Source organism: Xenopus laevis, chromosome 2S, assembly GCF_017654675.1.
Source record: "Xenopus laevis strain J_2021 chromosome 2S, Xenopus_laevis_v10.1, whole genome shotgun sequence".
NCBI lineage: Eukaryota > Metazoa > Chordata > Amphibia > Anura > Pipidae > Xenopus > Xenopus laevis.
In genome coordinates this window covers 75,677,187-75,704,522 of record NC_054374.1, presented here as the reverse complement: position 1 = coordinate 75,704,522, position 27,336 = coordinate 75,677,187, and the positions used below count along the sequence as shown (strand labels likewise).

At 37.3% G+C, this 27,336-nt stretch overlaps 1 protein-coding gene across 1 annotated transcript in view; it reads right to left on the bottom strand.

Moving 5' to 3' along the window:
- The window catches only part of LOC108709572 (ephrin type-A receptor 7), a 310,721-nt gene extending 289,111 nt beyond the window's left edge, over window positions 1-21,610 (bottom strand). Inside the window, exon 1 of the mRNA XM_041584012.1 lies at window positions 21,495-21,610. Coding sequence (XP_041439946.1) covers window positions 21,495-21,564 — 70 coding nt within the window. The 5' untranslated portion in view covers window positions 21,565-21,610. The remainder of the gene's footprint in view (window positions 1-21,494) is intronic.
- Between the last annotated feature and the right edge of the window lie 5,726 nt (window positions 21,611-27,336).

Genomic DNA, 27,336 nt, shown 5'->3' with positions numbered 1-27,336 from the left:
GCAATCACTGTCATTGCATTGTGAATTCTAATTGCACACTCTTAAGAAGTGCTGGAAGGTGTCGTAATATTTTGGAGCAAACATGACTTTTTCAGCAAGATTTTATTACATTGACACAGTCAATAACATTTTTATGAACAAAGACAAAGCAACAGGTGGGCACAAGGCATACTTGGAACCAGTATTCTGTACCAGGTTGATTTAGTACCACGAGGTCTTCTTATCTAGAACCCTACGTAGGGGAATTCTAGTGCAGCATCCCCTTTCGTAGCTAGTAAATTGCTACTCATGATTTCTTACATAATGTTTGGGGTTATGGTCCAAGGATAAGTACAGGCTTCTCAGGTTCTCTGTAGATTTCAGTGTCTAAGAGAAAATGATCTACACTAGGCATGGTATGTCTCTTTCCTTTTACTGGTGCTGCTTCTTGAGCTATTTCCAATAGTGCTCTTGTGGTGGGCACGCAGTTGGTACAGCTGTGCTGGCACAGTATAAGTAGTAGAAGTGGGAAGTGGATATTTATTGTTACTATCCTCTTCTCTTTCTAAAAAGTATAGTTCTCTAAATCCAGGGGGGGTGTCATGCTGGTTTCACTCAGTCTCATTACTTTGGTGTGGGCTTTGCCTCAAAAGAGACCTACTGCAGGCTGTGTTTCCTCTGTAGAGATAGTTAACAGGTTTGGGACCAGGGATTCTCTCAATGTTCACTGGTGGAGGTTTTTTGGACCCAGGTTTTCTTTTGTGGAACTATTACCCTCCCATCTGGGGATATTAGCTTGCTATGTCCCGTGTGTATGACATGGAGTTTCCAGGGAAAATTATATCATTCTTACCATTATTTTATTTTCCTAGACACTACATATCATAGTTTCCTATCCTTTTTTTGGTAGTTTCTAGAAGCTTATCACGAGACAACAAATTGGGGGTGGAGTGGAACTTTTGGGGAGAGTCTTTCTGATGGGAGTACTGGGGCATATCCCACGTGTATGACATAGAGTGTCCAGGAAAGGAAAATCATGGTAAGTACGATACAATTTGTCCTTTTTATTATATATCCATTAAAATCTAGGCTGACCCGGTGCCATTGGCATATATAACATGCTTTTATTTTGCTCAGTGACATTTTTGATTGCTTTGAAAATGATTATAAATTGCAAAAATGCTCAGAGATGTACACTGATTAACTTAACATCAATTCATTTTATGAGCTTAGATCCCTTTTAATTGGTGGGTGATTTGGTGGACCACAAGATAGGAAGGGGGAAGTCACCAATGTTGCCATAAGGCAATACTACCAATAAATAAAGAAACACTGAAATGCACATACAGTATCTATATATGACATTAGCCTTTAAGTAATTTATAATAATACTAATGATTCTTAAGCTAGAGTGTGTTAGTTAGTTAGTTCCTCAAAATGCAGTGCAGCCATGTAACGTGCATTTATTCATGTCCCTGTATTTTCATGTGATCTGGTAACTCTAATCTGTTTTGAAATGTTTTAAGATAATATCTGCATCACATAATTTAAACCTGTTTTAAAGATGATGAAAGCCAACTGCCCACACAAAAATAACTAACCACACTCTATTTAGAAACTGAGTTTCCCTGTGGGTTCATCATTTTTGGATGCTGTTCCCTAATGCCCATGGTGGGTAACAATGATAAATGTTAGTTCTATAACCAGACATTATGGGGCAGATTTATGGATATTCATAATTTGATATACCCATTCATTTCCAATCAACTAAAAATTGAGTGACAACTGCAAAAAACAAGTATGAGACTTTTGTGAAACAATCTGTGACTGTAAAAATGTATAAATCTGCCTCCATGCATTACAGAGGTTACAGCTACAGATCAGATCATTATTGATCACTGTAAAACTCTCCTCCCTACAGGCAAATATTTCCTTTGTGCCATAGAACTTTCACCAATAAGATACCCAGTTGTTAAAACTTATAATTAGTAAAAATCCACACACAAAATAAATGCTTTTTATTATTTTCTACAGTGCTTCTAAAAGTCTAATGTGTGATATTACTTTCCAAAGATAACACATACGTTGCTGCATAACCCCAAATCCTTTTCTATGTGAAGCGATCAGTACTAATGCAATGTAGCATGAATATTTCATGTTGAATGATAACCAGTTTCTTGACAAATTCTCCCCTGGTTAATTTGTTGACCTTGGAATGAATGTAATGATACTGATGGTCATATTGCAATATAAGATTGCAAGTTACTGGACTGTGTTACTGGCTTATAATTACATATTTCAGACAGGCACCAATTGGATTTACAAAACCTGCTATGTTCGCCTCAGCTATTTCCAACTTTCTCTGCTCTACAACAAATCAAAATAATCTCTGACCTCTGCCTAGCTGTTTCAAATACAACACAAATCTAAACCCACAGTTGCCACACTAGGCAGCCACCAAATAGCCAAGCTTCAGCAATGCCATCCTTCAGAAAATTTGATTCACTATGAACCTTAAGGGCCTTGTTTTAGTTGTTGTTCTTAATCTACATTTTGAAAGTGGTATTATTTGCATTTAAATATATGTATTAAACCTGATAAACTAACCTATACCCTCTGATTAGGTAGACGTTATCACTCACCTGGCTAAAGAGTACAAAATGCTGTTTACAATATGTGATATAGTCTGCAGATTTGGCCACATCGTGGCTTCGTAGGGGGGGCAGAACAATGAGATTTCTTAGTCAATATCTGTTAGGAGATACAGATGGTGATCACTATGGGTTGATAAAATGTGTTCTTTGACTTAAATTACCATAATTGATGCTGAATAAACACAGCTCTAATCATTTGACAATCAAGCAAATTATGTCTACATTAGATTCTGACTTTTTTCAACTCTGTCACCTGACTCACTAATCTCAAGTGATAGAGCAAATTTGGTTGTGGTATCACATTGACACATAGGGGAAAATGCGATAGCGACAGCTTTGCCGCACTTCGCCAGGCGTAGTTTCGCCAGGACTGCGCAAATTCATGAAGATCCGAAGTTGCACAAAAGTTACCGAACATTTGCGAAGTTGATAATACGATAAGCAGTCCAAAGTTACGCTAGCGATAATTAGCATACGGTATGGAGTTAAAGTACAATGGACGTATATGCTGCAGCAACTACATTACACTACACAAGGCCAGGGAAATGTAATAAAATATAATAGAGGTCTTATATTGCCCTACACATGTGCCAAATGTATAGTTTAGGTGCCAAATGTAAGAGTTTTTTGGGACTTAGAAAAATTTTCAACTTTTTTTTGACAAACTCCTATCTACTCTTTTGCACTTTACCTGGTCTGAGCTGGCGAAGTAAAGTCTGGCGCAAGAGGTAACATTCAGTAAAATCCGCAACTTAGTGAATTAGCGTAGTTACATCCCTTCGCCAAAGCGCAACTTCGCCTGGCGTAAGGGTGCGAAGTAGCACTAGAGTAGGTCCACTTCACTAGTGAATTTACTCCAGCACCTGTTAGTAAATCGGCGAAGTGGCAAAATGACGTCACGCTGGAGAATTTTCGCTAGCGTTAGCCACTTTGCCCTTTGGTAAATTTGCCCCATAAGGTGCCCCATAAGGTGCAACATGGCCCAAATGTCATATTATTTGTAATTAGGATCAAATACTCTCTCCAGTAAAAGGAATTTGCAACTATTTTTTTTATTTTATAGACTGTTCAGCACAAGCAGAAGATTTAGAAAATGCAAATGATCCTACAGATGTGGCACAAAGCTTGGAATACAGTTCTAGAAAGACCTGTGACATATTACTGCCATGTTGACATTAGAGAACAGTAATAGTCAAAATTCTTCTGATTCACTAAGGGTCGAATATCGAGGGTTAATTAACCCTCGATATTCGACTGGGAATTGAAATCCTTCGACTTCGAATATCGAAGTCGAAGGATTTAGCGCAGATAGTACGATCGAACGATCGAAGGATAATTCCTTCGATCGAACGATAAAATCCTTCGAATCAAACGATTCGAAGGATTTAAATCCAACGATCGAAGGAATATCCTTTGATCAAAAAAAGTTAGGCAAGCCTATGGGGACCTTCCCCATAGGCTAACACTGACTTCGGTAGCTTTTAGATGGCGAACTAGGGGGTCGAAGTTTTTTTTAAAGAGACAGTACTTCGACTATCGAATGGTCGAATAGTCGGACGATTTTTACTTCGAATCCTTCGATTCGAAGTTGTAGTCGTAGTCGAAGTAGCCCATTCGATGGTCGAAGTAGCCCAAAAAAACTTCGAAATTCTAAGTTTTTGTACTTCGAATCCTTCACTCGAAGTTAGTGAATCGGCCCCGTAGTATCTGATGATGGCAGAGGGTGTTCTGGTTGCTGTAGTTCTCCCTGAAGCTCCATCTTCTCTTGCATAACATACAACAAAATTGAATCTACACTTGCACAAACAACAAATAAGGAAAGAAGCAAACAGACTATTGTAAGATGGTTTTAGCAGCATGAGAACTTAAGGACCTGAGTTCATTTAAACTTTGTTTTTTTTTTCATAAACAGCTGATTAGATGCCCATTGTGACTATTGTAGCAATAATAATAACATCTCTTGAGCTCTAGCATTCTTTTCCTTTCAGTAGAATAATTTATGCTGACCATACATGATACAATGTGGTTAGGACCAAGAGGGATGCCCTGTGTAGTTTTATTGGATGATAAACTGAGAATCTGGTCATTTCTTCTATTGGCTAACTTAATTTGCAAACCTGGGAAGAAGTTTTTGACAGTCTCTTGACAATACAATTATTCAGCACCCAGAAAGAACTAATCAATGTAATTGATGGAATTTTTGTGACTTGGTTGACCAAAATAGATTACCATAAGGGTTTAAACCATATGTGGCTGCCTGAAACTTGGAAAACAGTTTTGCTTTTCTCTAGGATTTTTAAACACTTATTTTAAGGGAGAACCACCTTTCAACAGTTTAAGGCTTCTAGCTATGAATCCACAACCAATAAGGTATTGCACAGCTCTGTAATTCTTTAATAAATTATAATTGCAATAGACACTGGTATAGTCAGAAGAAGAGATGTGTGTGAACACTGGAACATTAAAAACTTCCAGTCGATTCTCTGCATGTGCATATGTTATTTTATAAAGCAAGCCCTGAAGGCATATTCCAGTTCTTTAAACAAGACAGGACAGTTTAAGGTTATAAATGCAATAGTTGAGAAGATCCACGATTTATCTCTGTGTCTACCAATAAAATAGGAGCCTCGTGAAATATTACGGAGGAGTTTTGTAAATAGCCCGCGTCTCATTTTTCTCTCTGAAGTTCTCATCCAAAGCACTTACAATGATTGTCACGGTGAATATGGAAACAGACAGTGCAATGTAATGCGTTATAGGTTTTATAAAGAAATAAAGCAAGGCTGAATGTAATGACATGATTTACATTTCAGGCAAACCTATTCAGGCAACTGTCCAGAATACAACAGACAAGTATAAAAATAATCCCTGGGCAGGCTTGTCCTTTACCATTTCAGATGCTATTGCTCTTATCCCCATGTTTGTCTCTGTATGATTATTGCCTATTTATATTTGTTGGTTATCTCTGCTTTTATGATTCCTTTACTATCTCACAGTTTGGGAAAGTGCTGCACATACAATAAATAGTAAATAAAACAAGGATTCTAGCTCAACAGGGTTTAGTAAGTGACGTTATTGTTCCCTGATGGCAGAACAAAAAGCTTGATACGTCTATTCTTCATTTTGTTTGGATGTGTAGCAGTAATAAAGATTTCCCTTTAGCAATGTTTATTAGGCATTCACGAGAAGCCAGTTATTTTTACATATACTCCTTTTTACAGTATTTATATTGAACAGTTTTTATTTAAAGTAATACAATAATAATATTTAATTGCTTTTTTAAAGGCTACTTTTTTCACCACTCTGCTTTACAGTTTTGCAGTTAAGTTTTGTCCCCTTTCTGCTTTCATTTCATCAACTTTTGATCAGATTCCCTACAACATTAAAACATACAGGAAATTACATCACTTCCTCCTAATTTTATTCCAGTAACTTCTTCTTTAGCACAAAGATTAGGGTTGCACTAAATCCACTATTTTGGAATTCGGCTGAATCCTTGTTTGTAAAAGTCACATGATTTTTTAGGATTAGGCCAGATCCAAATCCTGCTAAAAAATGCCAAATCCAGAACCGAATGCTGGATTTGGTGCATTACTAATGAAGTTCAGAAGCATATATTCTCTGATTATTTTGTAAAAAAAAAGAACATTTCATTTCTGAAAATGATTAAATGAAAGGTATGTATGCAAAATGTCAAGGGATACATCTTCTAAAAGCTCTGTTGGTCAAACAGGACAATGAATTAGACATTTCCTCTCTAAAAGAGTAACCATCTTGGGACTCATTTATCAATGCTGGGCAAATTTGTCCATGGGCAGTTACTTATAGCAATAACCAATCAGTGATTAGCTTTTTAAAATCAGCTGCAAGTAGAACAATGAATGTAAAAACTAGATTGGTTGCCATGGGTTATTTCCCAACGGCAATTTTGCCCAGTGTTGAAAAAAATGACCCTCATTGTTTATCAAGAGAGTGAAAAAGTAGAGGACATCTGAGACACCCGAGTTCCAACAGGGCTAGCTTTCTGAAAAAATGCACCCATTACTGTTCACCAATACTGAACATTGTATTATAATGCTGATGGACTATTTACATTACGGATACACTTTTTTAAATACCACTTCTACTTGTGCTCCTTTTGAATTAAATAGGACATAAACTTCCAAAAAGTATTATTGCACTACATCTGCCAGCATTCCTTTAGTATAACTTGGCCCAGGGTGGATGGATCAAGTGATGCAAGTGGATTCACCAATGAGAACCCTGCATGGTGTATACACTTGCATAAAATTGTTGTGGGGTTAAATAGCCTGACAGTGAAAAGAAATTCTGTGCAGAGAAAATTATATAAGATTCATAACTCTGAGCCACTTTGCAAGTAATTACAATGCATTGGGCACACACATATTAGCAGGTGAGTCGTGCATCAGATGACATGATCAAATACAGTTTTTTTATTAAATTTCCGTTGGTCTTTTTTTATTAAAATTGCGAAGTTATGGGAGTTCAAAAAAACTCCCATTATTTCGAAATTCGACCCTTGATAAATCTGCCCCTAAATGTCAGAAGTATTTCCATCCCCACTATGAACATTTTAGCCATAAATGCACCTGATTCATGAACAAACACTTGTGCAACTGCATTTTGACGTATCAAACAACCCTTCAATTGCACTTTGTGGCTGCACTTTTGGATCATAAATGTCATCTTTTATTTAGGGATAGGGATGGGTAGTGTATTGTTTTCAAAATACTTCAGTCAAAATGCACATTAATGATCATACCTGAAAACTGTATGTATTTTTATGTAAGGAAGTGCAGTTCAAAAAATAGTTTAACCTTACTTCTGGAAACTTTTTTTTAGAAATATTCATATTCTGATATGCTATTCTGATATTTCTCTTTCACTTGACTTGCCAAACAAAACACATATTTGTAGTGTCTTTGTCTAATGGAGCTACAGGAGTGGAAGATAGAAGACCTGTGTCTGAGGCAGAACAAACAAAACTGAACTTTCAGGGCTATGTCTTTGATGGCAGCATTCCAAAAATGCCACCCACTGCAGGTTACCAGTACTACAATTACTACGTGTCTCGGAAGTCATCCGCAGTAGTTACTGTTGTTTTTATCACCACTGCCAGAGGTGTGGATTATAACTCTGCATGTGCCATAAAGTATATAAATACTGTATGATCAAATCTGAAGCACAGATGTAACAAAGAAAAATAACACATCTCCCATTAAAATGTGTACACTAATGAAATTAAATATATACATAAATAGTACAGCAATATACCATTAGTAATGAATAAGCAAGGGATTAAGTCAGTGGCATTACATAGGGATATGTTGTAATCTGGGAAATCAGGGTCATTGTTTACATTATGAGTACTGGATGGTAAATCAAAAACAGCATGTTTCTACCCAAAAATCACATGTTGTCACATTATAGTTTATAGTATTCACAAGGTTATTAAAAATGGATTCAGTAGAAATGAAAATCTCTCTGGAAACATTAAACTCTTTTTTTTTTCAGGATTTTCCTTGTATAACTTATTGGAAAAATTGCTATGCTGTCTTGATCTACGATCAATAGCTTGTAGCCTATTGAGCTAATAATAAGGAAGCTGATGCAAGCACCCAGAAATCTATAAAGGCAATAAAAGTGGCCATTCTGAAAACACTGTGTGAGGGAATTCCAAAGTGTGATTCTTTCTCTGGTGTTTCAAAGCAATTCCCAGCACTCTGTTTTAGAAGCGGAGTCACGCAGATAAATTCCTTGTATCTATTCTAATCTTTAAATCTGGCACTTAAGAAGCAAGTCGGGGCTCACTATTGATCACATTCCCTCCAAACATAAAAAGATCACTAATGTGTTGATAGAAAAGTCACATAATATCATGGAGACCCTGTTTAAATACACTGGTAATCAGGATGTTTCCTAGCATTTTCTCAATTGGTAGCTCTTAAAATCACACTCAATTCACTTTTATTGCCATTGCCTGGGTTTTTTTGTCAGGTTATTTAGGAAACATGTCATTAAGGGCTTCCTAGAGGCAATGACCTGACAAGATGGTGCACCTTTTCTTGCAAACAACTGCCATACAATGAAATGAAGAGGACGATTTTGAATACTTTGCCCCTCATCACATGAGCGGCAACATTCAGAATAGCCCACTGAATATTTGTTTTGTGGATAATTTTTGTTTTCTGGATAATTCAAGTGACATTCAAGTTACAGTTTTTTTAGTACAGATTTGCCCAAATAGAATGTTATGCAGATGTAATTCTGGGCAGAACCATTTGAAAGCCGGACCCAACCCTAATCTGCAACCCACAACCTCAAAAAAATGTCTAAAGGAGTAATACTGTATATAGATGATATAGATAATATAAGAAGTTTAGCTATGACCTGCAACCCCACACATGACCTGACGACAGGCTTTCACCTTAACCCACGCCCAAAATTCCTACCCACAAACTGCAGGGTACCTACTTTTTTGTGTTTAACCCATGGGTACCTGACCCACTACAAATGGACAACATATCTTAATTTGTAATTTGTCAATAAACAATTAAACTTGAAAAAAGTTGATTAACTTAAAGGGATTTTGTCACAGGGAAATTTGTTTTTTTCAAAACACATCAGTTATTAGTGCTGCTCCTGCAGAATTAGCACTAACATCTGTTTTTCAAAAGAGCAAACATATTTGTTTATATTTAATATTAAAATCTGATATGAGACTAGACATGTTAGTTTCCCAGGTGCCCTTAAGCATTTGACTTGTGCTTTGCTAAACTTCAGTCACTCTTTATTCCTGCGCTGCAAGTTGGAGTGTTATCACCCTCTCTCTACCCCTTTGCAGCCTATCAACAGAACAATGGGAAGGTAACCAAATAACAGCTGCCTAACACAAGATAACAGCTCCAGATATGACAGATATGTCAATAACACCCAATAGTAAAAATCCAAGCCCCAATGCGGCTCCTCCAGTTATATGGAGTAGGAAAAACAATAACTTATCTGTAAGCAGTTTCATTAAGAGCTGGCTCTTTCTGAAAGCTCAGGATGAGGCACAATGACCTGAGATCTTATATGGTAGAGTGGATTATTTGCAATATAAACGATGTAATTTTGAAATAAAACTACACCATAAAAATCACTACAGAATCTGTTACTCACATACACCTCTGATCATCTTTGTCAATTGTTTTCTCCCAAATTAAGAAATAATATTCAAAAGGGTTATTTATTATGCATGGGGCAAAAAGCAAAAAAACACATGCAAGCCACAACATTTATTCCTTATTTATTAATTATGTCCATAGATATACGTAGATTTTAAGCATCACTGTAGCATTATGTAGTATTTCAGACCTATAGAAAACGGGCAATAATAATAATAATCATAATATACAGTATCTTACAATTACGTATAAATCTTTGTTGATTATATCTAGTGCAGTTGCACTACTATCAGTCAAAGCTCCCTAGCCATGCTACTTATCCACTAATTTTGGGTACAAAATTACCTTACTGAAAATAGAATTTAGATTGGTTGAGAAGCTTTCATAATACAGACAACATACCATTTTGTAAGCAGCTTAGGTGTCCACATGACAGCTGGTAGGAAGCTAAGCCTTAGTAACTCCTAATACCTATACGCATTATTTCTTTCCCTCCCTCTCTCTTTCTCTGACTGACCCTTACACCTGAAATAAATATACACTATTACACACTATTTAAAAGTGCATAAGAAAACATGTACCTGGTAATTTCTTCTTAAAATAGTTATCACTAAAATAAGAAAACTGACATGGGACCGGAGTAGCTGAGTGTTTAGGTACTGTAGCTGGAGCACCCCAGCTTGCAGCGAGGGTCTGAAGAGCATTACTATCAAAGACCAAATATTATTTACAGTATGTTAAAAAAACACTGTTTTCATCTAATTTAATGAAAAAAATGTTTGCTGAGCTTTGTGCATCAGATGTATAATATAATATAACAATGTTAAATATAACATACAACAACTTTTCTTTATAGCATGGACTTTCCAGACCACCCATCTTTGAAGCCTGCTGAGAGTGCTGGGCCAAATCAAAGGGGCAACCCCACCCCTGATTGCCCACATGCCACTGTATAGTGACAAGTTGGGAGTAGTGGGTTGAAAAGGTGGGATGGATGAGTGGAAGCAGAATTTAACTGCTAATTGCATCCCTCAGCAAACCAGGGATCTGAATTTCTTGAAAGCTGAACTAGAGTTTGGCAGGTAGATGAGGTACAGTATGTGCCTATCATGACACAACTGCCCCCCGCTGCACCCTAGACACCTGCCTTTTCTGCCTACCCCTAGTTCTGGACCTGGTGGGAGGCTCTAGTTACCAACTCAGCTAACTGCTCCTATACTAGTTAATATCTGTTCATATTTCAAAAAGTTTTTCTTTTTCTTAGCAACATAATTACTGTTCTTGTTATTTATGTTCTTTTTGTCTATTTTTCTCTTATTTACCATTGTTCTCTCTGTCACTTGACTAAATTGCTCAGATAAGTTTTAGTGAATTTTATAGCACAACAACAAATCAGTATCTCTGTAACCATGGGAAGCTTTTTCCTTTCTCCCAACCCCCAAATTTTTAGTGAAGCTTTATAAGCTAATGCTAAATCAAAAGAATTAGGTAAACAGCCAGTGCAATGTTCATTTGCAGACAGAGCTGCAGGATATTTTGTACTATATTTCAGCAGTCAAATAATTTTCAGATTTTTCACCCTTTCCTTATTCAAAAACTATGGGCATCTATGCCAATTGCCGGCGTTTTGACATGTAGGGGCTTATTTACAAAAGTCAGATTTTTTTCTGGTCGGAATTTTAAAGAGGAAAACATCATTTTTTGTGGGAAAAAATAGATTTTTTTTGAGATTTATTATACCCCGAGGCTGCTAAAAGCCTGAATAAAAAGTCAATGTCTGATGTCCTTTTACAATTGAAAAATATCTCAATCTGCATTGGGTTTCATCCAGTATTCGGAAAAAATCACGGTTTTCAGGCGATAATCAAAAAAAAAAAAGTATGATTCGAATTTATTCACAATTTTATAGAGCCTTTTCCCACACCAAATTTTTCTAAAAGTTTTATTGATAAAAAAAAGGTACACTTGTGGATAGGACTTTGGTGAAATTGTTTTACTAAAATAATAATAATCAGATTTCAGTAAATAACGTCCCAATTTTAAATGGAAGCAGCAATGCAATAGTGTGTCTTTTATTTAACCATATTACGGCAATTTAAAATCTACCATAAAGGTTTGTGCAAGGAAAAATATTACCCAAAATTTTAGAACACTATCTAAAAGATAAAAGTATTTCTAAATAAAAAATTTCCTGCCAGATTCAATATCACATTAAATAACAGTTAATGAAATAGTAGGGTGGAAGGAGTAGGGTGCATGCAATGAGCAAGCAGAAAATGCTATCATGGCCAATCACTTGTCCCATAGTACAAAAGTCATCCAAAGGCGAATTCAGTCCATAACCTAAAAGCCAGTGTAAGCAGCCTGTACATCCCCGGTGGCAATGTCATTTATAGATGTGTATAGAGAACAAAACTTCACATTTTGGATAACTCTTTTGTGATATATCAATTTGATACATTTTTTCTTTGTGAAAATGGAGTGACCTACAGTAGATATGTCTCTCTCTGCATTTTTGTATCTACATTAGAGAGGTGAACTGAGGACATACTGTATATGATACAATTTGTACTTTCTTAAAAGAAGCAGGAAAATTATTGCTGCCTATAAATAGTATACTATAGTAGATTAACATTAAAGAAAATACAAAATACAGAACAAACCAAAGTCTTCATCATGTATCTAAAAGAGGGTGGAAACAGAAGCATATCCAAGTGAACCACCTTAAGCTCTATTCAATAGTAATAGCTTTTCTGGCTTAAATTTTTGGAAATAAGGTCTGAAATTTTATAGCAGGCAGATAAAAGCAGACCAGCCTCTGAGGTTATCGTCTGTCACATTCTATATTACAGTGTCTCTCCCAAGCAATATTATAATGAGGAGACAGGCCATTAAAACCGGTGGCACAGTGTCGCAGGCATAATCTATTTCATCTTAAAAGATACGCTAAATGACATTTTTCATTACAAAATCCGTTTTGTATTCCAGTATTGCAGTGCAATCCAAAGTGACAGCAGTAAACATGCAGACGAAGCATTACAACATGCGTTTGTTTCTAAGATATTCAGTATATTAGGTATTACCTAATTTCCTGAAACAAAGACCCATATGTAGTGTAAAGAAAACTCTGTCATATTATTATTTTCTAATCTAATAAAAAATAGTAGGCCCTTATTTAGAAATTAAACTGAAGTATAAACATTTTAATTCAATATATATGCAGATTTATTCCAAATCGATATGCTAGTCTGTTTAGGTTTAATTTGACTCAACCTAACCTTACCGCATACATATGTTTAAAGTATATATATATATATATATATATATATATATATATATAGATATAAAAGCATCCTGATGACGGTCCCTTGAGGTACCGAAAAGCGTTGATGTTTGCATGATCCAGTAAAAAGTTTTTTCAAGAAAAATTTGCCGTGAGTGCTTCCTTCATTTTTTGGATTATATATATTATATTCTAAATATATTACATAATTATATTACAGAGTATATATCTATCTATATATATATATATATAGATAGATAGATAGATAGATCTATCTATGCAATATACTGTAATATATATTTAGAATATACTACTAAGTAAACAGGTTATTTGATAAAATATATTTATCTTTAGGTTTAGAAGTGATGTGCGTGTTCTGTACATTGGCTTTTATCTCAGCTAAATATAGAGATACGATCCATACACACACACACACAAGGGGGAGCTGTGTATTTATTTCCTGGAAAAACTTCATCGTACCCAAGCTTCTATCTTTGCATCTGCTTCAAACTAAGCTCTGAAATAGCTCCTGCATGTATCAGGCTTGCCACAGGATTGCAAGTCCACACCTGTGAATGGAAACGTACAGAATTGCGCCCATCAGCACAGTAGAATTTAAGTTATTGCTGCTGTAATTAACTGAAGATGAAAATTTATTCTACTTTGTCTTTTATATTTATTATTAAAAACTCTATTATGAACTTGTTTGATGCTATCACCAATTTCAATCTAAAATCTGGTACTTATTAAATCTGTGCATCAGCCCAAATCCTCATATCTCTGATGGTATGAGCTTTATGAGGTCACTAGGAGATCAGACAGGCAGCACTTACACATAAGTGATTTTATGTTTTATTGCCAGTGAGGCAAAAAGGCAGCAGCCCATCGTGTCCAATCTATTATCAGTCACCTTTTATCTTATTTCTACCCCCTTCTGCAATTTGCATAATCATTACTGTGGTTAACCTTCAGGGGTACACAAACTATACAGACTTCATGGCAATTAGAGGAAGAGATGTACGAGGATATTTATTCTTTTATAAAAAATACTTTGCCCCTAGGTGTATAGGCGTGGTCACTTAAACAGAATTCATTTATCTTTTAAAAATACCAGTGGGGTATTGGCTTACTAAAGTGTGAATGTAATTTTGCTCAATTTCACCATCCAAGTAACAGGTCAATTTGTGCTGATTTGCTTTTTCTGGATCCCAAGGTGGGGTTCCATAGACCATTGCTTCATTTTCAGTAAATATATGTTAGAGCTGAATCGTCAGATATACAGGTAGAAACTATAGAATTTTACCTCTATCTGAAGTTTCAGCAGCAACAGTGGGCGATTTTCCGTGTGCCTTCAAAAGCCCCCAACCAAAATTTTCCGCCCTGCCCGATTCATATCCAAGTATTCTGCGGATAACAATGAGATTGTCTCCTGCCATACTCACACCAAATATACAAAATTATATTATCTGTGCATCAATGGCTACCTTTAGGGGTATGCAAACCAGTCACCTAAAGATTTCATCCATAGTTAAGTGAACTTCTTAGCTAAGTGGATTTTCCTGTAGGGATCTATACTTGAATTGGTTCAAATCTGATATCATTTGGGGAGGATACCTTTAAACATCAGTAGTAAGAATGGTGTTATTCTAACAGAGGATCAACATATCAGACAGGAGTTAAGAATTGTGTGTTGGAGCATTAACGATAAAAGATAAAATCTTTTTTACCGATACATTTAAAATGTAATTTGTAATACATTTACAAATTATTATATTTACTTGAAAGCCTTCTTTTTATATTTTCTGTATATTTTTATAGCCATAGAATTTTGTTTTTAAGCACTATGTGTCCTGATATGTCCTGCATAAATAGCTGCAAACATCCTGGAAAAAATACAAAGGATACTTGGCTGCATATGCAGTTTGCTGTATTGGGCATTACACCAGCTGTACATGACAGGCCAAAGAGGCATCATTATGACAATTCTATTTTATTTTTAGTTTACCTTTTGGGGATTTACAGAGTTATCAGACTAAGGATTATATTAAAGTCATATGAGAGTCAAAATACTTCTGGGCAGTTAGTAATGTAACCAATTTTGGTTATATGACGCATTACCAACCTTTTCTCCTAGACTAATATACTCTAAATCTTAGATAATTAATTTCCCAGGATTTCACTGTCTGCTATACATTAAAAGTACATTATGCTACCAACTGTAAAATACAAAAAAAGACACTATAGGACTCATTTATTATCAACCAGTGACAGTGAGGCTCATTTATAAACACTGGGCAAATTTGCACCTGGGCAGTTACCCATAACAACCAATCAGATGATTGCTTTTAGTGTTCACCCTGCAGCTGACAGTAAAAAGCTAATCGCTGATTGGTTGCTATGGGTTACTGCCCAGGTGCAAATTTGCCCAGTGTTTATAAATGAGCCCCAGTGTGTGTAAACGGGCACAGATTTCCATGAGTAGAATTAAGCACAAGTAAGCGAAGTGCTTCAAAATGCAAGTGCAAGTTGCCTCTGCCAGCAAGCAGCTGAGTGTATACTCCAGCCTGGATTTGCAATTGACATTGGCAAAAAGGGGAGGCGAAAGTGTATATTGACAAAATGCAAAGTGCATTGCGCCTATTTTTTGCACTTTCCTTATTAAGCCATAATGTGTACAATATTTACTGCTTAAAAAATATTCTGAAGTTTAAAAGATGGCTAAGGTAATTAATTAAAGTCCGGGATGCAAATGCAAAAACACTTAGGTGTACAAAATCATGCCTCTAAGTGCTCACTTACTAAGCATTGGTGTATGGAACATAGCTGTGCTCCGCACCTTGCACCTGATTTTTGCACTTTGCATCCTGCTCTGCACTAAGAAAACAAGACCCACTTTTTAAGATGTCCACAGTAGTAAAACAAAGCAAGCATTCAGCCAGGGATTTTGTGGTTTATTTCTAAACAACTTTTATAATACGGTACATGTCTTTCTACTGCCCACACACTCCTTGCATATAGTATCTAGCTTTTCTTCTCATTTTTTGGTACTTGTGGACATCAATGAACTTTAGTTTTGTATTATATTTCTACTTTCAAATTATAATGGTAATCTTTTAAAACAACATTTTATTCTCAATGAACCATTATTCTACTGTTTCCAATATTCTATCACAGGTTGACAAAGTTTAAACTTATGCTCTTTAACAGGATTTGTATTTTATACAGAAGAGATAAACCTAATGGGTTCACTGTTTCAATACCTGGGACATATATAGCCTATTTAGAAAAGTTATGTTGGAACAGCAGCAGCAAGAAAGGACAACTGAAATATTATATAGTGTTCCCTGCTCCTGCAAAAACCCAAAAGGAAAAAGTGGGGATGGGGAACATCTAGAAAAGTCATGAAGATACAAGACAAAGCTGTTGCCTAGAAAAAAAAAAAAAGTTCTTCCAGATCATCACTTCTTTCATCTAGGCTTCAGTTGAAGTTAGGCTCCGTTACATATTTGGAAAATTCAAATTCTTCTATTTTGCAGTTATATAATATTTACAGTAAATAAGAAATGCCAAATCTAAATGTCCTTAAAATGAACATTGACATGACTACCATACAGTAGACCACGCTATAAAGCCCCTGGGACAGAGGGACTTGGATAGGATCTTGCTATATGGTTCTAGCTACATGCTGGTGCAAACTTGTAGGGGTTGGTTGACAGGTGTAGCCATGCTTACAATTTAGTTTCTGCATTAGTTCTTCACCCTTTTTGTAAACTTGAAATCTATATGATTTTATTTTGGCCAAGTGAGCAAAATAATAATAAGTGTACCCATTTATAAAACTGTGTATGCCGACAGGTGGGTAGCACTGAATAAGTGCTAAATTAATGGGGCAGTATAACTCCTTTTTCAACATTAGTTCAATAATTATGGCTGAACATACTTTTTTGTCTCCAATTTTTATCAAGAAATATGTATGATTTTGTTATTACTTACATTATTCATTGTAAAGTCTAAAGCTGAAATTAGGATTCATTACAACTACCCAGTCAAATTACCAGTCTACAAAGAAGACCTTTGTATAAATAGCAGCTGCTTATTGCAAAGCCTAACAAAGGCTGCAGGGGAAGAGTTTATACAGCGGGCTTATTTGTTTACTGGTAATTTGTTTAAACCAGATTGTAAGAACCAGGAAGATGGGAGAACTCCTACTTTCAATTTCAGAAGATAAAAAACGTCATCTATCCTAATCAATATAATAGGCAACAAATGTGTTCAGCTTAAGCCCTGTTCATTGGACTAATGATGAACAAGGTGATACACTAAACCTTTAGGGGGCAGATTTATTAAGGGTCGAATTTAGAAAAACTTCAAAATTCGACCATCGAATAGGCCAAATTCGATAGTCAAACTTTTCGTTTTGAATTTTGTTGGCCGTTTTCGGTCGAAGTAAAATCGTTCGACCATTCAGTGACATTGTTCGAATTGAACGATACGAACGATTTAATCGATTGAACGAAATATTTTCAAAAAAAATCCTTTGACTTTTTAAAACTTAGCCAAATTTTGGCTATAGGTTCTAGGAGGTCCCCATAGGCTAACATAGCAATTCGACAGGTTTACGGTGGCAAAGTTTTTTAAAGGGTCCAAACAGTGTAGTGTGGATTCGCACACCCTCCTTTCCAATGCATATAGATAAGCCTGGTGCACGTGGGTGGAGGCTCGGCAACCTCCCTATGCAATTCTGTAGAAAAAACCTCACGGCACTCAGGTCTGCATGAAAATTTCAACGTTGCATTGCACTCCGCTTCAATAAAAGATTGAAATTTTCACGCAGACCTGAGTGCCATGAGGTTTTTTCTACAGAAGTTTTTTAAAGAGACAGTACTTCGATTTTCGAATGGTCGAATATTTAAAGTATTTTCTATTCGAGTCGAATTTGGCCTATTCAATGGTTGAAGTACCCAAAAAATACTTCAAAATTCAAAGTTTTTTAATTCGAAAATTCACTTCAACCCTTAGTAAAGTGTTTTTAAACTTTTCTTTCCAACACAATTTGTACTGGCTTCATAATTTGTGTGTGAGCAAGATAACTCTTTGGCTGGAATACTGCTTGAGATAATGATCCATTAAGAGATTGAAATCTTTTTACCAAGAAATTAAAACAAAGAGACTACCACACAGTCAAACTGGAGCACACTGTCTATTTTGTATAAACAAATGACTATGATGCAAATACTTAATATGTATACATTATTCACTCTGTAATAATATTAATTACATTTATTATAAGAGTGTCTGATGGATAAAATGATTGAACCAGCACTTATATATACACACAATAGTTTTACATGGTTTACTAGCTAGCAAAAAACCTAACTGTAAAGTCAGGTTGGTTAACTGCTTGCCTTATTATTATTTTATTATTATTATTATTATTATTATTATTAATAACATGTTTTTATATAGTGCCAACATATTTCATAGCGCTGTAAAGTAAATGTGCCTTATGTAGCAGCCTGACAACTACAGAGAACAGGGTGCAAAATGAGACTACACTGTGTGTTATAAACTTTAATTCAGACAAAATATAGGCATTTCTGTGACTATCACACCCTTACACTTTTACAAACGCATCAGCAGCCTAAATTATCATCCTTCAAGAGATCCATATTTTTACTGTCTTGAGTAAAGTATTTCACATGACAGACTGACAGACACGTGCCTCTAACACCCTTGGCTCCCTAGCAGCTCACACTCGTTACAGCTACTGCAGCTTAAAACAGAGAAAGCTTTAGATAGCTCTCCTTACACCTGTGCTATTCCCTTTTGCACCCGCAACTAGTAAAAACATAATTATAGAGGACATTCTGTGCTTATAAGATTGAACAGAGCTGCTTAAAAATGGCTTTAGCACCATTAATGTCTTTTTTAATGCATGACAACCTATTAACTGCCTTGTTGTCAATACACCTTTCTGTCAGTTAGGTGCCCCCCATGTAGATGCTTTTAGCATCATTTATGTGGATCTCTTATGTGCTAAACTGCACCTTACCTAGTACTGGAACAGAGGACTTAAAAATGCTGATACAGTGACAGTGCAACTCTATGTTGTCTCTGTTGAAAGCCGACAAAGGCATCTTCTGCCAAAAGATACTCTCTTGAGATACTAAATAGCTGGCATTTCCATGGTTAGCAGTTGTATTGTCAGCTTGTTCTTATATAATAGTATCTAGAATTCTAAACACTACTACAAATCAATCATTGTCTTTCTGCAACGGTTCTTCTTCACTGAAGTGGGCTTTCAGCACAATGGATTCTAAAGAAATAGCAACTCTATCTACATATCTCTATATTTTATGTACAATATTGCTGTTCTTTCTGTACTGGATTCTTGTAACCAGCACCTACAAGCTAAAATGAATTCTGATATATATATTACAATGAACACATGGTGACCCATCATACACCTGCAGACATATCTGAAGCCCATTTGAGGTGAAGACAAATATTCAAGTCAATAACGGAACTAACCAAGAAAAACATGTCAGGTGTGTATTATATCACAAAAAAAGTTCTCACATGTGCATTATAGTCAAACTATTTTGAAGCCGTAAATTCTAAAAAAAAAATTCCTGCCCTTTTCTAAATATGGTGGTGTGATGGCTCTGTGGTTAGCACTGCAACCTTGTAGCACTGGAGTCCTAGCGTTGTAGCCTGACCTGGGTATAATTCGTAAGGAGTTTGCATGGTTTTCATCTAGGTACTTTGATTTCATTTTACACTCCAAAAACTTAGAGGCTCCTGATAAAATTGTACCATTCTGTGAAACCTTAGACTGAGCACTATTCTAAAAATGGATGATAAAAATTCCTCATAAAGCAATTATAGCACAAATAGTTGGACAAGGCGACACTCAAGTTTAGTTTCTTTACAGGTCCGATCATGGTGTCGATGAATATGAGCACATTCTTTGACATAATGTGCATGCTGTTCTCTAAATATTCGTGCCTTTTTTAAGCTAACCAATGTTTTTAACATTGAAAAAAACTTGTTTGCTCATTTATTTTTGCAGGTTTAAAAAAACAAAAACAGAAAACGTTCAGCTGGTATTTGGGTTACAGACAAGTCACACAGACAATAGCAACAGACATAAAAGTAAATACTTGAGGATGGGAATGTTGGATCTAAATTCAGGTATATGCTACATCAACAAATGCCCCCCAAGGTCACATCTAGCAAATATAAACCTTTTTCAGCCACACTAGTGGCCAATCCTGTCTGCAGGATCAGTAGATGCAAAAGGGTTAACTGGAAGTTAACTGCAGGCAAATTAAATACTCATGTCTGAAAATGTGGCAAATTATCTTTCAGTATGTCATCATGCAGAAGAAAGGATTCCTATTAAAAACAGTAACTGGATTATTAATAGCCGCAATCATTACATTTGACATACTTCGTTATACTGTACACTATGCATGTAGATACCATATCCCATTGCTGCTATACATGCTAAATATGTGTCAAGCATCTGAAGCATAATTAGCCACCAAAAGGCAAGTCATTTTTTAATACCTGTAACAAATATTCAACCTTACTCAACGAAGCAATATCAGGTTTATAACATTGACTAAAATGATTACTTAGTACAATAATAAGATATGAGCTTATTAGGTTGATAATAAGCAGTCATATCTGGCTCATACTGTGGTGACATTATCACATCACCAACAAATCAAGTAAATATTCAACGGACATATGAAATATTTTAGCACATGTCGTTAAAGTAGTATAATCTGTGTTGAACAACATTATAAACATACAGTAGTTACCATTGCTCTAACTAGCACATGATGTGATAAATACACTATAGTCTGAAACTGTACTATATGCCATGCTTTACCATTCCATTGCCAACATGCTAATATAACAGTAATCAATGTGATAAGACTTGTAAAACATTCATTGGAAACCACATGGTCAGGTACTGTATGTTAACAATAACTGTTTAGCTAATCAGACTGATGTTATTACTAGTGAATGGACTCTATCATCAAAGGGTGCATGAAATGAATGAGCCAGTCAGTGCAGCATTATACACTTACTACAGTGCTATCCCACTATAAAATCCCAAATCACATCCATATACAGATCCACTATTACAATATATATATATATATATATATATATATATATATATATATATATATATATATATATATATACACACACACACACACACACACACACAAAGAATGAGAGAGACATACTGATAGATACGGTCAACTCAGTGCAGACATGCATATTCAATTAGCACATTAGATTAACCCTCTAGAGCCTAGCAGAATCCCTTCAGATCCCAAGCTATGCTAGGGTTAAGCAGGTTTTCCCTACCTTGCTCTGCAGAGTGCTGCCAGGGGAGTGTGAGAAAGAGCAGGCAGGTGAGGGTGCTGCAGAGCCCCATGCTGTGTGTGGATATCCAGGGACGCTGCTGATGCTGATACTGATGCTCCTTGTCTACTGCTTGTGAAGCTCCCAGCCTGGTCTCAGGCTTCTCCATAATAGGAAGAGGAGGGAGGGGCCAAAACCGTAGCACCAAACAATGGAACAGTAGAAAAGGAGGAAGCCAGCACGTGCTGGAACGAGGTATAGGCTAGAAGGGACAGTGGGGGACTAGAGTAAAACTATCAGACTGTTTCAGAAAAGCAGTCAAGCTATCAGACCATTTATTTTAATGCACACAGCCAAGCTATCAGACTATCCATTTCCCATGCATTCCACCACTAGTGCCGTAAAGCTCACTTATTTTGTGCAATTTCACTGTCGAAATTTACCGTAAAACTGTACCAAATATTGCAAATTGCACATATTTCTGCTCATTATGTGTCAAATCCATTACCCATAGCAACAGCAAAACACATTTCCCATGCATTTCACCACTAGTGCTGTGAATTTCACCACCACCTGAGTTCGTCCACTTAGTTTGGTGTAATTTCACTATCGAAATTTACAGTAACACTGCACCAAATATCGCAAGTCACACATATTTCTCATCCTCATATGCCAACTTCTGTTACCCATACCGACAACAAATCACATTTCCCCTGTATTCCACCACTATTGATGTGAAGATAACCCCCACCTGAGTCAGCCCACTTTTGTGCAATTTTACTTTCAAAATTTATCATAACATTACCCCAAATATTGCAAGTCGCACTTATTTCTCCTCCTCGTGTGTCAACTCCTATTACCCATAGCAACAGCAAAACACTATTCCCATGCATTCGATCACTAGTGCAATGAAGTTCACCACCACCTGACGCAGCCCACTTAGATTCGTGCAATTTCACTGTCACAATTTACAGTAACACTGCGCCAAATATTTCAAGTCACACTAATTTCTCCTCTTCATGTGCCAACTTCTGTTACCCATAGCAACAGCAAAACACATTTCCCATGCTTTCCACAACTAGCACCATGAAGAGCACCACCACCTGACTCAGTCCACTTTGGTGAAATTTCACTGTCAAAATTGCTCCAAACTAAGTGGACTGAGTCAAGTGGTGGTGAACTTCATGACACTTGTGGTGGAATGCACAGGAAATGTGTTTTACTGTTGCTATAGTTCAGGCCAAGCCGAGCCCCATCACCCCCTCTGCAGCCAACGCATACAAGCACATGCGCACATGTACGTGAGCACGCACAAGCACGCTGATCAGCAGGATCAATGCTGGCAAGATCACCCCCTAACCACTGGCGTGAAAACAATTGAAGCAAGCTGGATTGCAGACTGGACTGGGGTAGGCAGCAGTGAAAGGTATGTGCCTGGTGCCCCCTAAGTTCTGCGCCCTAGGCACGTGCCTACTCTGCCTTACCCCTAGTTCTGACCCTACTATAGGTAACAGAAGTTGACACATAATGAGCAGAAATATGTTGTGATGGGCGAATTCATTCACCAGGCGCGAATTCGTGGCGAATTCCCTCGATTCACTGCCGGTCAATAAATTCACGAAACCATCGCAAAAATCACCAGCACCAAAAATAAATGGAGGCCGGCTCCAAAAACGAGGTAGGTTTTAGTTGGCGAAGTAGTTGGTCGAAGTTTTTTTTAAAGAGACAGTACTTCGACTATCGAATAGTCGAACGATTTTTAGTTCGAATCGTTAGATTCAAAGTCGAAGTCGTAGTCGAAGGTCGAAGTAGCCAATTCGATGGTCGAAGTAGCCAAAAAAAAACTTTCAAAATTCGAAGTATTTTTCCTTCTATTCATTCACTCGAGCTAAGTAAATGTGCCCCTCAGTGTGTAAGTGAAAAAAAGGTGCGTAGTTGAAGCGTGGGAGATATGTTGACACTGAGCGATTAGATGAGCAATATGTGGAAGGATTATACTAAACATTGTGACATGGTGATTTTTGGCCGGGGTTTGGCGAGAAAGAGATTTGAGAATGCAGATTGCAGATTGCAGTAAATGTGGATAAAGGCACAAATCGTGTTATCCCTTTCTGTTGGACTGGTGCATGTACAGTACAGGCAGACACCGAGACCCTGGGCCTGTCAGGAAACAATCTTTTTCTAAGAGCTTGTGGCAGTCACTGTCTATGTCTAATCAATCTTAGGGCAGAGACACACGCTCAGATTCAGGGAGATTTAGTCACCCGGAGATAAATCGGCTCTTTTTCAGGCGACTAATCTCCCCGAACTGCCTCCCGCCAGGTAGAATCTAAAAAGTAAGAACTTTTCCCATAGATCTTAATACATTGGGGATGGAACAGACAATTTGTCAGTATTCACTAGGGGGGTATAGGAACAGCCCATTGAAGAGCTACAGTCTGACTTTGGGGGTGATTTATCAACTCTAGAATTTTTGCCATGATTCAAATTTTTTTGCACAAAAACTCACAAATTTGAATGATATTTTTAAAAACTCGGATGTTTGGTATTTATTAAGCACAAAAAACTTCAATGCAAAACTTCGGCATCTTAAAGGGATACTGTCATGGGAAAAAAAATTTTTTTCAAAATAAATCAGTTAATAGTGCTGGTCCAGCAGAATTCTGAACTGAAATCCATTTCTCAAAAGAGCAAACAGATTGTTTTATATTCAATTTTGAAATCTGACATGGGGCTAGACATTTTGTCAATTTCCCAGCTGCCCCCAGTCATGTTACTTGTGCTCTGATAAACATCAATCACTCTTTACTGCAAGTTGGAGTGATATCACCCCCTCCCTTTTCCCCTCAGCAGCCAAACAAAAGAACAATGGGAAGGTAACCAGATAACAGCTCCCTAACACAAGATAACAGCTGCCTGGTAGATCTAACAACACTCAATAGTAAAAACCCATGTCCCACTGAGACACATTCAGTTACATTGAGAAGGAAAAACAGCAGCCTGCCAAAAAGCATTTCTCTCCTAAAGTGCAGGCACAAGTAACATGACCAGGGGCAGCTGGGAAATTGACAAAATGTGGTGGGTCTCATCAGCAATAATGACGAGTCACCATACAGAGAGGAGGTGCAGCGGTTAACAGACTGGTGCAGAGCCAACAACCTGTCTCTTAATGTAGACAAAACAAAGGAGATGGTTGTTGACTTTAGGAAGACTAGGAGTGAGCACCTGCAATTGTACATCAATGGCTCTAATGTGGAGATAGTCAAAATCACCAAAATCCTTGGTATCCACCTGGTGGAGAACCTCATCTGGTCCCACAACACCAACTATTTAGCCAAGAAAGCCCAACAGCACCTCTACTTCCTGCGCAAGCTGAAGAAATCCCATCTCCCACCATCCATACTCAAAACCTTCTACAGATGGACTATCAAGAGCATTCTGAGCAGCTGTATCTCTGTCTGGGCTGGGAACTGCACTGTCATGGAGCGAAATACCCTACAGAGGATAGTGAAGACAGCAGAGAAGATCATAGGTGTCTCTCTTCCTTCCATCACGGACATTTACACCACTCGCTGCATCCGTAAAGCCACCAGCATTGTGGCTGATCCAACACATCCCTCACACTCACTGTGGAAAAAGGTACCGAAGCATTAGGGCCCTCACTACCAGACTGTGTAACAGTTTCTTCCCCCAAGCCATAAGGCTCCTGAATACTCAGGGACCGGACAGATCTCTCTCACACACACACTCCATTAGACCTTACTATATACAACAACGTTACACTGCCACTGTACGCCATTGTATAAATAAATAGCCATTGGATACAATTGTCCTCTATGAGCACAGCTGCACTTTATCATGTTCTTTATCATGTTCTTACTACTATCATATCACAGTGATACACCCATCATGTCTGACGTTTAGCATTATTTACTTATTATATTACATCTGCTGAGTGTGCACTGTCATGTCCTGTCCCTGCACTGTGCTGACCTGTCTTGCAGGAGTTGCATATTTTTGCACTTGAACTTTTTGTCTGTTGTCCGGTACATCTATGTTGTGTGTAGCACCATGGTCCTAGAGGAACGTTGTTTCATTTCACTGTGTACTGTACAAACATATATAGATGAAATTACAATAAACTCACTCTTGACTCTCTTGGTACTTAGTGATGTAATTTCTGTCACATGAAATACTAACTAACTTTCTGTATTCTGCATTATAATAAATATTGTACTTCTTGATATACAGATATTAGAAGTCACCTCAGAGTTCCATGGCCTTATATTTTACAATAGGGGGTACATTTTTTACTATATTATATACGTATATATATATATATATATATATATATATATATATACGTATATATATATATATATATATATATATATATATATATATATATATACATACATATATATATACATACATATATATATATATATATATACACAATATCAAAACAGGGGGGTTGTGGGAGCACTCTAAAGGCTTTAAAGTATATATATATATATATATATATATATATATAAGTATAATAAATGCTATTGCATATGTACCCAAAACAGGGGTTATTTTGTTACAAAGTTATGATCATAAAATTGATAAGCCACCATACCACGTCAAGGTAAACCCCGAATGGCGGTCCCTAACTTGTTTTATATTTTATGTGCATTTTAGCATTACCTGTAATCAATGTCCATTGAACGCTGTTTTTATATATATATATATATATATATATATATATATATATATATATATATATATATATATATATCTTTATCAATCGCTTTTATATTCCCTTAATCTGGTGAACAGTGAGAAACTACATCCCACAAGGAAAGTAAAATCTGTAATATCTTTATTTCTGACAGACTGTGGCTGTTCTCATACTGTAACGATCGCCGCCCGGAGCAGGCCCAGGAGCTCCGGGCGGCGCGTCCTCTCCTGCCGGCGTCGCTCCCAAGATGGCGGCGCCCATGGCCGCCACGTGGGTAAGCGGCGCCGGCGCGATGACGTCAGTGCGCCGACGTCGGCGCAAGGACGTCAATGACGTCACTAAGGCGCCAAATTCAAATAAAAAGCCTGTTTAGACGCCAGGATGGCGCCCAAGTATAGGAAATCTTCCCCAAAGTATTTCCTGGGTTCCCTGTGTGCTATTTTTGCTATCCTGTTCCTGATTATTATCTTTGACCCTTGCCTGGACTTTGGACTTTTGCCTTTATCTGCCTGCCCCTGAACTCTTGCCTGGATTCAGATTATTCTTCGATTAACCCTTTGGACACCGCGACCTTGTTCCCTCAAGAGGGCTTCCTCCTTGATCCTGACAACCTCCCTGGAGGGAGCTCCCGGCTCCCTGACATTATACTTGGGCCATGGATCCTACTGAGGAAGCTACGCCTGATGTCGGACGAGCGCTCCGCGGACTGGCATCCCGCATGGAGGAATATGAAGCCCAGCAGTACCACATTGCACAGGCACTCGATACCCTTCTCTCCCGAGTGCCTCCAGCGCCTCCTGCTTCCCAAGCGGCTGCAAATCCTCCCTTGGCGGACGTCTCATCTAACACAGGTTTCTCGTCTGGTGAGCCTCGTATTCCGCCTCCTCCTCGCTTCAGTGGGGACCCACAGGCCTGCAGAGGTTTTGCTACACAGTGCCAGATCCAGTTCGAGTTTCAACCCTCGCACTTCCCCAATGAACGTTCCAAGGTGGGGTATGTAATGTCTCGTTTGGTGGGCAAACCGCTTGAGTGGGCAACATCTCTTTGGGAGAAGAATTCTCCACTGACTTTTGATGCCAAGGCTTTTCTGCAAACATTCCGTACTGTGTTTGATGCCCCGGG